Here is a 13248-nt window from a genome sequence, read left to right as displayed (position 1 = left end):
CAATTTTGTATTGGTAGATCATCTCCCAGTTACTTTATCACTTGATCCCTTCTGCTCCTATAATCATCATTTGCCAGTTTCAGTTTCCGCTCCATTTGGAAACCATTGTGATGACTTCCTCACTCTCCTGGGGATCTGCTTAGCATATGACCATGGAGTCATCCTTGGGTTCGACATTCACTGCCCTCCAGCCCTCATTAAGCTTCTCATCATTTTTTCCCTCCTGTTTTAGCCCTTTTACTTTTCTAAAACTTTGTCCTCCATGTCCCTTATTTCATAATTTCTCTTATTACTGTTATTACAGAATATCTCCATGTTTCTATACTTTCATATGATATATTTCTTATCTATCATTAGACCAACCTGAATGTGGCAAAGGTTTATATTTCCTTTTGCTCTCTCAATTAAACATCAGAGATTCCAAAGTTGGTCTCAGAGTCTATTTGCTGTGTACATTAAAGTGGAAAGGATCATTTGTTTTATTGTGGTAAACTATACATAACACAAAATTTACCATTTTAACCATTTTTAAAATTAGAGCCCATACAATTAGAGTTTCATATTTTGCAGACCACATTATTTTCAATCCATAACACTGGCAAAGTAGCATCTTTTAGCTATTAAAATTATGGATATTCAGCGGTAATACAAAGGTAATCCAAAAAGCACTGTATTTATGCAGAGATCAACAATTTTAGGTCTGGTGGTAGTCACACATCACTGTGAATCAAATCAATGAGAACTTTGGAATTTGATAGACTGAACTGTTTCAGTCAGACCACATCAAACTTCAACTCCAGGTTTGCAGCAAATGCAGCAAGGATAATGAGTGACTGTCAACTTCAATGTCAATGATTTCATGAAAAATAACATACCCTCATAGAGTCACATAAACTCAAATATGGCCCAAAGTTTAGTCCCATGGCCAGAGACTTCAGAATTCTTTTAGAATTTATATATTTAGCTCCACATTTCCTAAGACAAGTTATCTCTTTTTGTTGTTGTTGTTTTTTGTTTTTGTTGGTGGTGGTAATTATTAATATACTTTATTATTTTTTTTAACATCTTTATTGGAGTATAATTGCTTTACAATGGTGTGTTAGTTTCTGCTTTATAACAAAGTGAATCAGCTATACATATACCTATATCTCCAAATCTCCTCCCTCTTGCATCTCCCTCCCACCCTCCTTAACCCAACCCTCTAGGTGGTCACAAAGCACCGAGCTGATCTCCCTGTGCTATGCGGCTGCTTCCCACTAGCTACCTGTTTTACATTTGGTAGTATATATAAGTCCATGCCACTCTAACTTCGTCCCAGCTTACCCTTCCCCCTCCCCGTGTCCTCAAGTCCATTCTCTATGTCTGCATCTTTATTCCTGTCCTGCCCGTAGGTTCTTCAGAACCATTTTTTTTTAAGATTCCATATATATGTGTTAGCATACGGTATTTATTTTTCTCTTTCTGACTTACTTCACTCTGTATGACAGTCTCTAGGAACAGTATGGAGGTTCCTTAAGAAACTAAAAATAGAACTACCATACGACCCAGCAATCCCACTATTGGGCATATACCCTGAGAAAACCATAATTCAAAAAGAGTCATGTACCACAATGTTCATTAGCTCTATTTACAATAGCCAGGATATGGAAGCAACCTAAGTGTCCATCGACAGATGAATGGATAAAGAAGATGTGGTACATATATACAATGGAATATTACTCAGCCATAAAAAGAAAAGAAATTGAGTTATTTGTAGTGAGGTGGATGGACCTAGACAAGTTATCTTAACAATGACCACAGATAAATTTTAGTTTAGTTTCTCTTCTGAATTGTAACTTCATTTCCGCTAAAGAACTCTGTAATCCTTCCCAACCTGTGAATTATAGATTTTTAAAATCTGTGATTCCATTGTCTCAATTGAGTATAGTCTCTAATTTTCTCTATTCAAATCCACATGTCAAGTTTAAGACTGAATACTCTCACCTTGAACAAATCAGCAATGTCCTTATTTTAGGGGTGTTTTTTTCATTTCAAGTTTAGTGTGTTTGGATAAGAAGCAGAGTCCTGTGAGTTACTGAGGTTCTAATAATTCAGGTATCTCTGAGCACTTCATTCTCAGAGCTCTTGATCTAAGGAAGCAGACTGATAAGTTTTTTCAATAAATATCCATAATCTAGCCATTAAAAAAGTGAAACATACACACAGTGCTTAAGGCCACAAGCATAAAAAAGGTCACAATCATTGTATAATACACTTGATCATCAGTTCTCATCATACAAACTCCTTTTGTAGAATGTGATGGACACAAATAAACAAATGAAAACTAACTTTATCCTTCTATTATATCTATAGCAAATGAACTCAGCTTTGCTATGTTAGATAAAATTCCTCAGATTCCTTGAAGGCATATACTTTATGTGTGCTTACTCATCAAGAAGAAAAATATATTCACATCTTAAGTGAGTCACACTCCAGGGTCTGGTGGAACACAATCAATTTGAGGGTTGCATGTTATGAGCCCCTAAAAAATTGGAGACACTTTCTTAAAGGTGTCTAGATGACCTTTTCTAGATGACCTTCAGGCCCTTAAGAAGGCTAGACAAGAATTATCTCCCAGGACCAGAATTATTCAAAGGAGAAACAACCTGTAGATGGGAATGGGACAACTAAGCTAAAACAGAAATTTTGTCTTCTTTTTCATACTTGATTACATGCTTGATTCCAGTTGGACCATGGGGGTCTTTCTTCTCAGTGTCTATACTCAGAGCAGGAAAAAGCAGATACACCACCTCTCCACTTTCTAGTGTCATGCCTACTGACACCCTGTTCAGTCTTCTTTCAAAGCTTGCTGTGATTCCAACAGGGCAGAAATTCCCAGTACAAATCGAAATTTTCTCAACAGGTGGAGGTATTATAAGGGAGGAACATTAGAGACTCCTTCATCAGGTGAAAGTACCCAAAGATAAGCCCGCTCACATCAAAAGTTGCAAACAGACAATATGTCTCTATGTCTCTTAAACCTTGAGCTACAAAGCTTTATTCAAAAAAACAAAAAAACAAAATATTTTTCTCTATAAAATGAGCTGCAACACAACTGATTTTCCAAAACTGGAAGCTAGGAGTTGCCAATATTAAAAATTTAGAAGATAATGGTTTTAAGAAAAGCCAATGTTTCCCCAAGTTTAAGTAAGAATAAAACTATTTAAAAATGATCAGTATTGCCAGAATTTGTTATCATCTAGAGGCATGTGTATTTATGTGTTTTCAACAACAGATTTTGTTAATGGCATCTTTGATTAAAGGAATCTGAAACACTGAAGTTGTGTTTCCTACCTGTGACTCCCTAGTCTGCTTTACATGAATACTTGTGTTAAACTAAAAAATACCTCTTGAGATGCTTTCAGCATTTTACTAGGGTCTTTAAGATGAAATTGTGACAAGGGGTAAAGAGTTCAGTGGTTTTCCTTACCTTGCTAAAATGCAGTTTCATTCTTCAGAGGTATAAATGGAGATCACCTTCAAAGACTCTTTATTACCCTGAAGAGATGTGACACTTGAGACCGATGGATAGTTGTATCTGTCAATACAAATAGCTCCCAAATAACGTCAGGAACTAAAGGTTATTTTTTCTTTATTTTTAGGGTTTTTTGGTTGGTTGGTTGGTTGGTTGGTTTGTGAGCTAAGGATTACATAGTCAGAAGAAAAACAAGTTTTAAATGAGGGGTAGGGTCCTTGAAAAAAATAAGACGTATACCCTAGATGAAATGGCTAAATACCACTAGTCTATTAAGATATGGCTGTCAGTACAAGAACACAATAGTCAGCTTTGATGTAAAAAATAAATCTAGTTGGATAATAGTGGGTTAATAATGTGCAGAGTTTCATAACTTCCTCAGGAACAAAATCTTAGCCTTAAATGGAATATAATTCACTATTTCTTGAAAGGTGGCTTTTTCATTGTTGTTTTTTCCTCATTACTATTCCTAGAAGAACTGAGTAGACTCCCAAGAAGAATTTAACTTGGTGGAGAAAATAAAGCTCAAAAGAATGAAACAAAAACTGATTCCAACTATAAGTTTGACATTGAGTAAAATAAGGAAGCTCTAATCTCTTAGAAAACAGGTATAGAACTACTGGATAATCTTTACATGTCACATAGACTTCCAGGTATTTTCATATAGACATTTTTCAGCTATTCCTAAAAAGTTCTGATTTCATGTATTCTTTCCCATTGTCAGATATATCAACCAAAGTCTTTGAAAACTATATCATTTTGTGTGTTCCTTATTACCATTGAAGGTCGGCAAAAAAGTTATAACTATCATTTGACAAACAGGAAAGAACTATATTTCAGAGATGTGTTAGGACTATCTATCTGACAAAGCCAGAAGAACTTCAGATTCCTGGTATAATACTTTCTCTGAGTATATTCCACCTTCTGTTGAGAGGGGTTCTTTTATGCTGGTTTGGTAGCCTCCAAATTCACCACCAGGTAATTTAAGATGACCACAAGTTCTTTGATTTGTGAATGAAAGTTTATTAGTTAAAATTTGTTAAAACACGTTACAATAAAATGGTATGGACCAATAGCTAATAAGGACTATATTCAATTATAATCTAATAACTAGCAGTAATCATCATACATAAGAATGCAACTAAAAAATAATAAAAAAAGAATGCAACTTATGTAGTTACAACTTCCCACACATTTAGCCAAAGCACACAGGGATGAAGAATTAGATGCTTCCTAATTCATTGCAATCTACCAGCCTATCTCCCTTAGTTTTCATACCTTAAATTTGTCTTAGAATGGTGAGCCTATCCCCCTCTCTATCCCTCCATGCCATACAAGAATTGACTTTGGTGTTGTTCTCAGGAAGATCCAGAAAAGTTTGGATAAAGGACCGGAGGGGAGACGCAGGATTCCAATCAGAGGTATCCAATCAGTGGACTGCCAACTTAGTTAATCCATCTTCCTCTAACTGGGCTTTTAAGTGCATGACCTGTGTCAATTGCCAACCAATTATTTCTATCAATATTAACAACTTAGGGTTGGCTAATTTGCATATGACAAAAACAAGGCTTGGTTCATAAATGCGATTAGGAACTAACTCTATACCATGGTTTTCCACCATAAACGGCTGCATAACTGTTGACAACTTGTTACTTTTCTTCTCTCTCCTAAAAATACCTTCCCTACTAGCTCTTATTCCTAAGTATGTTCTTACTTCCTACACTTATTTCTTATCACTATTAACTTTACTTTTAATTCTGTTCTGTAAGAGCAAACATACTTAATACAACAATCCATTGCTTGGAGCAAGGTAACATCTTAACAACTCATAAACATATATAATCACACAATCAAAGCAAACATTGCAATATATTTTATCTAATCCTGAGATGCCATTATAGCATAATCTTTCCAGGTGAACCCATCTAGCCAAGAGGCTAGATAGTTCCGCATATTACACTGTTGTAGCATCTTCCCGTTTGACACCTAAGGACCATGTTGACTATTATGTGTTTCATAGGCTGGTTCAAGCTTTATCTTGTTTCAATGTCTGGAGTAGTCTCACAGATTTCTTTTGATGTATTTTGATGACTTGCTTGAGTAAGTATGGTTGATTGTGTTCTCTCATTACTACTAACAATTTTAACAAGCTCACACTAATCTGTTGTGGAATTGTTATGAAGCCCATATTCCAGAGTTCTACTTGGAAGAATAGCTACCCTTCAGTATCCATCTTATTTGAGCTGTACCAGATCTTTCCATTTACAGTTAAATTGCTCATGAAATAGAATTCATAGCAGATTGATGTTCTCTCCTTGGATATGTTTCCTGCTCTTGCACAAGTATTTATGCCTTGAGTTTCATTTTGACACAAAGTTATAGCCCAATTTCCTGAAGTCCAAATTTCTAGTGGAGAGTGTATATCTTCCCTGACTGTTTCTAAACCTTTAATTAAAGCATAGATTCTATCTTTTAACTTTTATCCAGTTACTCTGTTATTCTTCTTCTTGGTTGCTACATATATAGATTTCCTTATTTAACTCTAATCACTATTTTTCCTTATAAAACTGCTCCTATTGGAATGGTGGGATAAATGGTTACTTCTTGCTTTCCCACTGCTCTATTTAGGTTAATTGGCATAGTTCCTTTGCACTGCATCTATTATTTACCACTTTGGACATAGTGTATAGAGTGGCCTACCCTGGGCAAGTAAGGCTCAGTTTGTCCAGTTACTGCAGCAGTAAAGTCCCTCAATCTGCTGCCTGGTATGGCTTGTAATTATCCACAGTAGTTGCTTGTAATATAACTTTTATTTCTCCTCTTTGTGTCTTTGTTCACCCCTCTAAGTCTCCTGGATCCTCACCTACTCTATCAATCTTCCCACGTAGCAGTCTACTGTGAAACTTTCTCATACTAATATTTTTCAGTAGCTCCATAAGTTCTTCTGATTTTCAAAATGGTCTCTAAAAATACAACAAACTAGTGAATATAAAAAAACAGAAGCAGACTCACAGATATAGAGTGGTTACCAGTGGGGAGATGGGAGAGGGAAGGGGCAAGATAGGGGTAGAAGAGTAAGAGGTACAAACCATTAGGTGTAAAATAAGCTACAAGGATATATTGTACAGCACAGGGAATATAGCCAATATTTTATAATATCTATAAATGGAGTATAACCTTTAAAAATTGGGAATCACTATATTGTATACCTGTAACTTATATAATATTGTACAGCAACTATATTTCAATTTAAAAAAAATTTTAAGTCTGTGTAAAAAAAAAAAAAGTCTGTGTAGCTTTTCTTGATACAGCAATCTTTTTTTTTTAACTTTTATTGAAGTATAGTTGCTTTACAATGTTGTGTTAGTTTCTGGTGTACAGCAAACTGATTCAGTAATACATATATATTCTTTTTCATTACAGGTCATTACAAGATATTGAATATACTTCTCTGTGCTATACAGTAGGACCTTGTTGATTATCAATTTTATATATAGTAGTTTGTATCTGCTAATCCCAAACTCCTAATTTATCCCTCCCCCACCCTCTTTCCCCTTTGGTAACCATAAATTTGTTTCCTATGTCTGTGAGTCTGTTTCTGTTTTGTAAATAAGTTCATTTGTATCATTTTTTTTAGATTCCACATATAAGCGATATCATATGATATTGGTCTTTCTCTGGCTTACTTCACTTAGTGGGATAATCTCTAGGTCCATCCATTTTGCTGCACATGGCATTATTTCATTCTTTTTTATGGCTGAGTAGTATTTCATTGTATGTATGTATGTATGTGTATATATATATATATATATATATATATATATATATATATATATATACACACACACCACATCTTCTTTATTCATTCATCTGTCGATGGACATTTAGGTTGCTTCCATGCCTTGGCTATTAGCTATCTCTTTCTTAAATTTGTTAAATAAACTTATCCTGAAATTCAGTGGCAAAACTGACTTATGTTTCTCCTGCTACTGCTCATCCAAATAAGACCTGGTTATATAGTCTATAATTTTCCCCATTTACCTTTAAAGGTAGCTAATAATCTGTGTATGCAGAGCTCACTTAGTATTAGATGCAGCATCTGTCATGTTGGTTAGCTCTGAAGCCATCTGTATTAAAAGTCTTTTTAATCCCTTTGACTATAATATGCTTTAGGACTCTATGTGAATTGATATAGTCTGGTTTCCCACGAGTGTGGATTGACTTCTACATGTCATTTCTTCACAATTTTCATATACCACTTTGTCTAATGGTATACTTTTATGTCTTTACCTAGTTGCTGCCCATATTGTAAGATGCAAAGGCCATTCTCTAGGAAGAAGGACCGTAGTGTCTACGGGCTTGTATGAAAGGTAGCTATTCTTCCAAATGGAAGTAAGGGTACCCTATGGCATGCAATTAGTATGATCAGTGAATTTCCTGAACGTGTATTTGGTCCCTCTCTGTTTTGATATGGGGGTCTTCCAACTATTGCATTTCCCCCCTCTGGTAGCTGTAGAATTACTGTGGCTATAACCAGTCCACATTTTGTTTAAATTCATTATTGCTCCCATTTCTCAGTAGTAAAGATTTCTGTCAAGGTTGAAGCAGTTTCCCTTATAATAAGCCTATCAGCTATTCTTTATAAATGTAGTTATACCCAAGAAGGTGTACTTTATCTGCTTCTACTTGTGGACCATCATGTCTAAGCCTATGCCATAAGTGTTTGACTTTTCCATAGGCGAATAGTCCTTGTTAGGGCTTTGTCTAGCCCTTCTAGTACTAGTACTTCTCTCCTGTTGTTATTTGGTGTAACTTGCCATTTTCTTTTGAGCAACAATGTTGCAGAGTAGTTGTGATATGGGTCAGCATTTGAGGCAACAGTCCTGCATTGGAACTTCTTGGCCTCAGCTTTTTCAAAGGTTTCTCCCTGGCAAGAGTTATCTGTAAAGCTTTCTGCACTTTTATTATCTGGTAGATGGCTGCTTTTTAGAATTATTTCCCCTAGTCTGCTATAGCATCCTTTGGCTGACACATTCTGTCTGAAAGGCCTAGTAAGTAGTTCTATCTTTTCAAGTAAAAGTGCCCCAATATTGTCCTATTAATGTGAATGTATTCACTATACTGCCATCCTGGAGGATATTCCCCTTTTAGTTTCCACTCATTGTAGAACGGTGAAATTGGGTCCCAAGATGTGATAGAGTTCATCAGGTCTTCACTCTATTGTTAGGTAAGGAGTTTCTTTTCTTTGCTAGTGTTTGCTCCTATTATCAGAAATCCTAACAGAAGAACAAGTACAGGTGAAGAAAGAACCCTATTGCTAAAGTCAGAGCTTTTTGTATAAATAAATACAAAGAAGAAAAGAGACCAGCCTCTGCCAGAAGCAAATCAAATAGTGCTTGTTCTATAATAGATTAGTAATGAAACTGTGCATAACTAGGAGAAAAACTGTTATTGCTAACATTCAGAAAAATTAGAATATATTTGACACAGAGAAATGATCACTTTTCACATGCTGGTGGAGGCAAATGAGGTTTTATCTACTTAAGTCATTGTTAATATTAAAGAGTACTTCTTCATATAATCCATCTATGTCTAACATAGCTTGATCTGTATCCAAGGTTAAGTCTTCGTCTTCTCTTTGTGTAAGTATTGATTCTAAGTCTGAGAGTTCAGGAAGGTCTGGTAGTGAAGCTTCTTCGGAAAGAGGTACATCTGTTTCTATCTGTTCTGCTCTGTCATCTTGCTCTTCACGAGGAACTCGTCCTTGTGAAATCAACTGTAGAAGCCCTTCAGCTATTCCAGTTAACTGGGCTATACAATCAACAATTCTACCAACTAGTACAGGGGTTAACACAGACTCCATGCCTCTGTGCTTTCCTCAGTAGATAAAATATTACTAAAAGCTGTAGTAAATGGGCTCTTGGTGACAATGGATCCTATGGGGCTGGCAATGGTTCTGTGGTTGGTTTGGTTGAGAAATGAGGCTGTTGATATGATGATGATGATGATCAAGTACAGAATGAGGCCAGCGGTCCTACAGTACTTTTTGATAAATTTGGTGAACCTCCCACAAAATTTACATGTGGTTCTCTTGTTTGTGTTGGTAGTGAACTGCTAATATAATGACCATCAGACAGATTGCCACAGCCAAGAGAAAACAGAAAAGCAGATCTAGTAATAGAAAAGAGAAATATAAAGTTAGTATCCTTAAAAAAAATTTAAAAAAAGTTAGTATCCTTGAGCCTTTCTCCATCATACAGTTTCTGGCTATAGGATAACGTTGAAAATGTACCCCTAGCTATTGCTCCTCGTATTTTGATGGCCTTATGAGGGTCTACTACTCATAGTCCCCTTTACACTTCTCATGGTCTTTACCTCTTCTTATGGGATTTGAGAACAAAGTGAGCATAGGTAGTTTGTCTATCTTTCTTGAACATCTCTATTGAGGAGGAGACATATACTCAGAGCCTTTCAATTAATCCTGTTTTATTAGTACCTTTGCCTCATTGCCATTTATATCTGGTGCTGCTAAGTTCTTTCTGTGTTTTTAATAATTCATTCATTAAAGTTTCCAATTGCCCCTGCAGTCTGGGGAATTTATGGTAAATGAAAGTCCCACATTCTCTGTCTTCTCCCAAATTTTGTATAACTTCTGTTATAAAATTAGTTCTTTGGTCATTTCCTATCACTGCCAATATTTCATATCTAGCAGCTATTTCTCCCAAATTTGGCTAAAGCCATGGTCATACTATTCTCATCTGTATGTCTGTGTGCTCTACAAGCCCTATTCCTAAGTTTATACCTCTTTAAGGTAATATTCCTTGTTTAAAAATCTAGAGAATGGCCCAATATAATCTACCTATCACACTTGTCTGGTTTACCATCCCCCACTCCCCTTAAAAATGAGTTTGTTGAGGCTTCAAGTTTTTAGTAATTCAACATAGCTCATATTGCTTACTCGTTTCTTTGATTCATAGGTTTTTTTGTCCACTCTTTCTCCTCTGCTTACCTAGAATATTAATGTCCACATGCCCTGAGCTTTCACATGCCCAATCTGCAACCTTAAATTGAACTGACAAGGGACCTGAGTTGAGACTTGGAGTTCCCAAGACTGCAGAGTCTGTATTAGTTTTGGCGGGGGTCAGATTGTCTCCTCTCTTATTCTAAATAGATTATTCTGTCTTTCCATTCTGATGAGCTGGTACATGTCCTACATGAATTGCTAAATTCCTTTCATTGATTTCTTTTCATATCTCCCTTCACCAGATTGTTTTTCCTGCAGTAGGACAGTCTGTAATTTTCTATTTATTAGAACATATATCTCCAGTCCACAGCTGATTAGTGTAGCTATGTTCTTTTGGCCAGTTGTTTTCTTGGGCATATATACACATTAAATTTCTAACTACCAGTCCTGCAAATTGAACTGGTTTCCTCTCTCCAGCCTCAGTCAAGTTTTCCCAGTGGAGAGTATTAGGAAGCAACCATCCACCTCCCTCTTTTAGGATACTGCCAAATCTATCTTTGCCCTGTTTCCAGCAGTTCTGACCAGAGTGGGGCCCAGCAAGCCACAGGCTTTACCCCAGCTACTTGTACTCCTTAGGCCTTTATTGGAGTAGAGCAAATCATCCGCCAGATGGTCTGTGATTTTCACATGGAGCTTGCTAGCTTCCACAGGGTGTGGTTTGACCCACTCGGTTATATACTATCTTCACCTAGTATAAGTCCTATCAGAACCTCACATTTGTTTTTTGCCTAAAATCCTGACAGTAGACATTGGGTTTGCCCTGATGATAAGGGTCCTAACCGTAATAACCAGAAGGCATGATTTTGGTTGGAGGCAACTTCCATCTGAAATATGGGAGAATTGGTACTAGACGCATGGCAGTTTATTAACTCACAGGATCTCTGCTTTTTGATTAGAGAAAAAGCAATCTAGTGGAAGGAAATAATGGTAAAAAATCATGAGAGGAATTTGGCATTAATGTAGAGCACGAATCAGCTCATCAGAAGAAAGACACAGAGTAAGGTGTGTGTTAAATAGTAGTAGAGAGCACCATCAAACTTTTCAAAGGAAGCGATAAACTACTATAGTGCCCATAGCCCAAGGGCACAAGAGGGTAATAGGAACATACTCACACAAAACCTATTTAACTTCTGGCTTCCCTTTCACCCAGTTTCTTTTCTCAGCTTCTCTACCTCCCTCTAGGACTCTGTTATTAATCTTCTTTGTTGATACACCTCCATTTATTCACCTATGTGTTTCATTCTATTTCATTCTCTCTGTATCTCCATCTTCCACTACCCCTTCCCATCATCTTTTCTTCCATCTCTCCCTAAGCTGGCCAAAATTTAGAAACAAATTATAGTCCATTAATCAAATAGATGTATTTACAGAGTTTTACATGACACAATCTAAATATAAAAAGCAGAGAGGTAGAACACTTCATATGTTGCTATCTTATAAAGACCAATGTAGTTATCTATTATTTATGCAACCCTTGGTTTATTTTTTCTATCTCTTGGTCACCTTTTTTTTTTTTTTTAATGCTATTCTTGTCTGCTTACATTCTTTTTATGTATGTATGTATGTATGGCTTTGTTGGGTCTTCGTTTCTGTGCGAGGGCTTTCTCTAGTTGTGGCAAGCGAAGGCCACTCTTCATCGCGGTGTGGGGGCCACTCTTCATCGCGGTGCGCGGGCCTCTCACTATCGCGGCCTCTCGTTGCCGAGCACAGGCTCCAGACGCGCAGGCTCAGTAATTGTGGCTCACGGGCCGAGTTGCTCCGCAGCATGTGGGATCTTCCCAGACCAGGGCTCGAACCCGCGTCCCCTGCATTAGCAGGCAGATTCTCAACCACTGCGCCACCAGGGAAGCCCTCTTGGTCACCTTTGATGGGAAAAAAACATTCCTGACCTAGCCTTAACCCTGTTGACCACTGTGTTAGCTAATCCACAATTCCTATCTTCAAAGCATCTTGGAACCTAGGAGCTGGGGATGGGGCGAGGGCAGGGAGGATGTTGAGAAATTAGCAAGTACTGCAGTGCTAGGAAATAGTAAGTGTATAGCATCAGCTTATTCCAGTTATGATAATTTCCAAAGCAACCAAACCCTGACCCTAAGGTGTTTGCCTAAAGGTGTATTTTGGATAGTTTGCACCTAGCCCCAACTCACCTTAAGGACCCTTTTATTAGCTGTTCCTTCTGCCTAGAATCCCTTTCCCCCAGAAAAAAAAATGGCTTCTTGTCATTCTGGTCTCAGCTCAAATATCATCTCCTCAGATTTCAGACCCTCCAACCTGAAAAAGCCTCTTAATCATCCCTTTCTCATTTTGCATACAGTGCATTTTTACATTATAGCACCTATAATCACCTCATATTTTCTTGTTTATTCATTTGTTTTTCTGTCTGTCACCCCACCCCACATACATATAGACTAAAATGAAGTTCCATGAGATTAGGAAGCTTGTCTGTTTTGTTTTCTGCTGTATACCCAAGGCATAGAAGAGAGGCTGCCGCATAGTAGGTAACCGGTAAGTATTGTTAAAGAAAGAAAGGAAGGGAAGAAGGGAGGGAGGAACAACTTTTAACTCTTTCATTCAGTAAATATTATCAAGTGTCAAATATTCATGGATAGCAGGGGGTACAAAGATAAAACAATTCATCAAAACACACGGTTAATAAAATGAGCGGGCAACGCACAGAGAAAATATTCACAAAAAATATATCTGACAAAGA

At 36.9% G+C, this 13248-nt stretch overlaps 2 protein-coding genes across 2 annotated transcripts in view; one reads left to right on the top strand and one right to left on the bottom strand.

Annotated features, from left to right (window-relative positions):
• TRPC5 (transient receptor potential cation channel subfamily C member 5) overlaps positions 1–13248 on the top strand; it is a 225440-nt gene that overhangs the window by 30207 nt on the left and 181985 nt on the right. The window lies entirely within an intron of this gene.
• On the bottom strand, positions 8954–9377 carry TRPC5OS (TRPC5 opposite strand). Its single transcript, XM_007186302.2, has one exon. The coding sequence runs from the start codon at positions 9375–9377 to the stop codon at positions 9048–9050; it is 330 nt and encodes a 109-aa protein (XP_007186364.1). The 3' UTR covers positions 8954–9047.

Source organism: Balaenoptera acutorostrata, chromosome X (assembly GCF_949987535.1).
Source record: "Balaenoptera acutorostrata chromosome X, mBalAcu1.1, whole genome shotgun sequence".
NCBI lineage: Eukaryota > Metazoa > Chordata > Mammalia > Artiodactyla > Balaenopteridae > Balaenoptera > Balaenoptera acutorostrata.
This window is presented reverse-complemented; position numbering and strand designations above follow the sequence as displayed.

Excerpts from the sequence above, each read along its gene's own strand:
- TRPC5OS (XM_007186302.2), bottom strand. The coding sequence starts at position 9,377 with ATGGAGTCTGTGTTAACCCCTGTACTAGTTGGTAGAATTGTTGATTGT.